The following is a 4,359-nucleotide window of genomic DNA, read 5'->3' as shown; positions in this document are numbered from 1 at the left end:
CAGGAGTTGGAGGTTGCTGTGAGCTGTAATGCCACGGCACTCTACCCAGGGGGACAGCTTGAGGCTCTGTCTCAAAAAAAAAAAAAAAAGAAAATCAGGCAAGTAAAATGTAGCAACTAAGATGCAGAGACCCAAAACAGGCCTTGACCTGGGCTGAGGCAAGCTGTGGGCTTTGCCCAGGATGAGAAGGGAGGACTGGAGGAAAGAACATTACCTTCTAGATTGCTCTGGTTGTTGGTGACATCTGATGCCATTTGTTCTGTTGAGAGAAGAGGGAGAACGTATGAGACAAGGTCATGCAGCTATGTTGACCACCACACACACTGGGGAGGACCAGCTATCACCTCGGCTCTGGTCTTCCTCCCCACGGTCTTTGCCATTGTTGTAGCAATTTGTCTTGAGGCGCTTGGGTGGAAGACAATAGTCAGAGGTAGCTGAGTCATCAGCTGTTCGTCTTCTTGTCTTGTTCTCTGTGAAAGGAAAGGAGACCAAAACCATAGCTTGATTGATAAGAGAGCCCACAGAACGTGTGGCCCTGGACAATATAGCATCTGGGACATGATGGGGGGGGGATATGCCCTGGGGGTACACAGCTGCCAATGCACAGCTTGGAATAGGAGCCAATTTAAATCCTCTCGTACCCAAAATCCATGCATGGCTCCAGGGGTTTGGGCATCTATGTGTATAAAAGATGACATCCAGCTTGGCACCTATAAACTCAAGTGGCTAGAGCGCCAGCCACATACACCAGAGCTGGCGGGTTCCAATCCAGCCCAGGCCCACCAAACAACTATGACAACTACAACCAAAAGAAAAAAAAAAAAAAATAGCCAAGCATGGTGGCGAGTGCCTGTAGTCCCAGCTACTTGGGAGACTGAGGCAAGAGCATCACATAAGCCCAAGACTTGGGGGTTGCTGTGAGCTGTGATGCCACAGCACTCTACCCAGGGTGATAGCTTGAGACTGTCTCAAAAAAAGAAAAAGACATCCTTCTACACCCAGCTCTAAGAACACCAGATAAGTTCAATCTACACCTAAAATTCTGACACATTTATATCTATTTTGTTCAACATGCTGGCCATAGGTGGTTACTAAAAACTTGAACTTTAACTAGTGAGCAAAAACTTAATTTTACATTGAAAAGTAATGTTAATTAAAACACTGATAAGGCTCGGCGCCTATAGCTCAACCGGCTAAGGCGCCAGCCACGTACACCTGAGGTGGCGGGTTCGAATCCCCAGCCCGGACCCGCCAAAACAACAATGACGGCTGCAACCAAAAAATAGCCGGGCGTTGTGGCGGGCGCCTGTGGTCCCAGCTACTTGGGAGGCGGAGGCAAGAGACTCGCTTGAGCCCAGGAGTTGGAGGTTGCTGTGAGCTGTAATGCCACGGCACTCTACCCAGGGGGACAGCTTGAGGCTCTGTCTCAAAAAAAAAAAAAAAAGAATCTATATCTGCGGCTCGGCGCCCAAGCAGCTAAGGCGCCAGCCACATACACCTAAGGTGGCGGGTTCGAATCCAGCCCGGGCCCACCAAACAATGATGGCGGCAACCAAAAATAGCTGGGCCTTATGGCAGTGCCTGTGGTCCCAGCTACTTGGGAGGCTGAGGCAGGAGACTCGCTTGAGCCCAGGAGTCGGAGGTTGATGTGAACTATGATGCCATTGCACTCTACCCAGGGGGACAGCTTGAGGCTCTGTCTCAAAGAAAAAAAAAAAAAAGAATCTATTATCTGTATTTCATTAAGCCTTCATTTAGTTCTTAAGATCAAGTATTTCCATTGAAAATTTAGCATTAGAGGGCAGCGCCTGTGGCTCAAAGGAGTAGGGTGCCGGCATATGGGGCCCATATGTCGGAGGTGGCAAGTTTGAACCCAGCCCAGGCCAAAAACTGCAAAAAAAAAAAAAAAGAAAAGAAAAAATTAGCATTAGAATTGAGAAGTATCAGAAGACCTGCATTTTGCCTGTGAGATCTTAATACTGAAAGGAAATGTAAAATGTTTTCAAGTAGCTATACTGATGGATGTTGAAATACTAGTATTTTAGAAATTGGAGGCTAAGTTAAATTTGGTTAATATGAATTTCACCTGTTCTTTTCACTTTTTACCCTTTTCAATGAGACTACTGGAAAAATAACTATGTGGCACCCATTGCCATTTCTATTCAACCTATACAGTGAATCATAATGGACATGATTGAATTTGACTCTGCCCCTAGAAAGAAAATTACACAGCCATTAAAAATCACAAGGACTCTTAAGTGACAAAATGATATTTAACAGTGCCCATATTATTAATAATGAGAAATACAGGAGAAGGGAGCAATCCAACTAGTGTACAGAAAAAGATGGAAGGACGTGCACCCCGCAATGTTAACCTAGGGGCATTTGTGAGGGTGGGAAGTGAGATGGAAAGATTGGGTGGGAGTTCAGGTTGACTTTTGAAGAAATTTGATTCTTTTCCAGTGATCATGTTATATGGTGAGAAATCAAAAGAAAGTGTAAAGAAAAACAGCGTAGTTGATGGGAAGGAAGGGAATACCGTATTTCCTTGATTCTAACTTTCTACTGCGTGTACGACGCACCTTCGACTTATTAACCACTTTTGGGGAGGGAAAAAACAAAACAGAAAACATTACATTAAATGTGCAGCTTATAAGACACTCCGTAGATCTCAAGAAGTCACAAATACATTTTAATGGAGGATATATGGTATTGGTCAAAATGTTAGGAGATGGCTTAAACACATTTTAAAAAGCACTTTTCAGGTTTTCTCCAATGAGCTTAACTTTTCCTTTAAAAAAAAAAAAAGATGCTACTAGTGAAGACGGCATCTTGACTTCCTGTTTACTCAAGTTTTCAGGACTGATTTAGTTCAAAGTATATGCATGTAACCTTTAGTAGGAAAGTGACCAGGGAAGCCAGATGAGGCTGGCACAGCCTTCATATGCCCATAAATAGTCAGGTTCATAGGGCAAAAGAGGAGGGCTTCAGAGTTGAGACCAGCTGCAGAAAAATTGGGTGGGGTGGGGCTACATGGGGGACTGAATGAATCTCTCAAGTTGGTCCCACCAGCAGTGGCAGGGGATGCTGCCATAGGGACTCATTCCCACCTGGTTGGTTGTTGTTGGGTTTGAGGCCCTCGATGCCAGTGGGCTTGAAGCCCCCGTGGGCCCACTCCAGCATGGGCTTCAGCTGGTCCTCCAATGAGTCTCCAGGGCTGCTAGGGAATGTCTTGCCAGCTCTCACCCTGGCTTTCTGCAAAGGCAGAGTCTGTGATGAATGGAAGGGAGGTGCTTGCCAGCTCCACCCAGGATTCTCCCAGCTGGGGGCCTACATTCCCCCACACTGGGCCCTTTCATAGCCAGACAGCTGCCCTGGCCTGTGGTATGTGTGACACAGAAAGGAGGGGCCTGTGCAGGGAAACAGGCAGGCCAGGCGGTGGCAGGGGGAATCTTTAAAGGCAAAGAAATCAGAATTAACTGATAAGGAGCCTCGGCCAGCACCAGACTCATCCCCTGTATACCTTGTCTGAGAAGGGGGCTGGATTTCTTGTTTCATCTCCCTAATATGTATTAGGAGGACCATTAAGATTTACAAGTCTGATTAAGCACAAGGAAACTATTGGCTGGCAAGATGAAGGCAGTTCCATGAAGAGGTAAAAGGAGGGACAAAGCCTAGTGGTTCATAGGGAACACAACATAGCTCACAGATAAAGGGATGAGGCAGCTGGCCTTAAGCTGCAGCCCATCACTGGGCTTGCAGAGGTCTCTGTAAAGGCATATCCCTTGATTTGAATACTGCAGCCCACTTCTTAGTGTAGTGTGTCCTTCCTGAATTGGTTGGCAGTACCCACAGCCATCAGGTGGAAGCTGAGACAGCCATCAGGTGGAAGCTGAGAAGTCTCAAATCCCTCCCTGTCAGCCCCATACCAGACCACCATCACCTTGACATTCACCTTCTCCCTTTTCCCCCCAAGACACCCTTGTCAACAGTGTTCTGGGCTAGCGTTCTCTGCAGGTCTCTTGCTGCATTCCTGCTCTCAGAGCCTAATCTTCATTCCCAATCCCAAGTTACCTCCAGGGCATGATACATGGCCTTCCTGTAAGAAACCAGCTTATTGAAGGTAGCCAGGTTAAAGTGCTGGCTGAACAGCCCCAGGGCCACCAGTTTATCTGCAGAGACCTAAAAGAGAAAGAATCATCAACATCCACCTATATTTCCCTGTCTCACAGGGTGGCCCATCAGAAAGAGAAGATTTTCACACACTTTAACCTGAGGATAAAGTTCACAAAATGTCAGTTTATAAGAAAGGAAAGAGGCTCGGCGCCTATAGCTCAACCGGCTAAGGCGCCAGCCACG

General features: G+C 46.7%; 1 protein-coding gene across 2 annotated transcripts in view; it reads right to left on the bottom strand.

The window, feature by feature from the left end:
- The window catches only part of DNMT3B (DNA methyltransferase 3 beta), a 52,922-nt gene that overhangs the window by 12,627 nt on the left and 35,936 nt on the right, over window positions 1–4,359 (bottom strand). For both annotated transcript variants that reach the window (XM_003788091.2, XM_023512239.1), the window contains exons 8-11: window positions 4,075–4,182; window positions 3,111–3,255; window positions 345–470; window positions 215–259 (exon numbers count right to left, since the gene is read on the bottom strand). In XM_003788091.2, the coding sequence (XP_003788139.1) occupies window positions 215–259; window positions 345–470; window positions 3,111–3,255; window positions 4,075–4,182 (424 nt within the window). The remainder of the gene's footprint in view (window positions 1–214; window positions 260–344; window positions 471–3,110; window positions 3,256–4,074; window positions 4,183–4,359) is intronic.

The sequence above is a fragment of the Otolemur garnettii genome, unplaced genomic scaffold, assembly GCF_000181295.1.
Source record: "Otolemur garnettii isolate 467f Iridium unplaced genomic scaffold, OtoGar3 scaffold00025, whole genome shotgun sequence".
Lineage (NCBI taxonomy): Eukaryota > Metazoa > Chordata > Mammalia > Primates > Galagidae > Otolemur > Otolemur garnettii.
The sequence above is the reverse complement of the archived record's forward strand: the minus strand, read 5'-3'. Positions and strand labels throughout refer to the sequence as shown.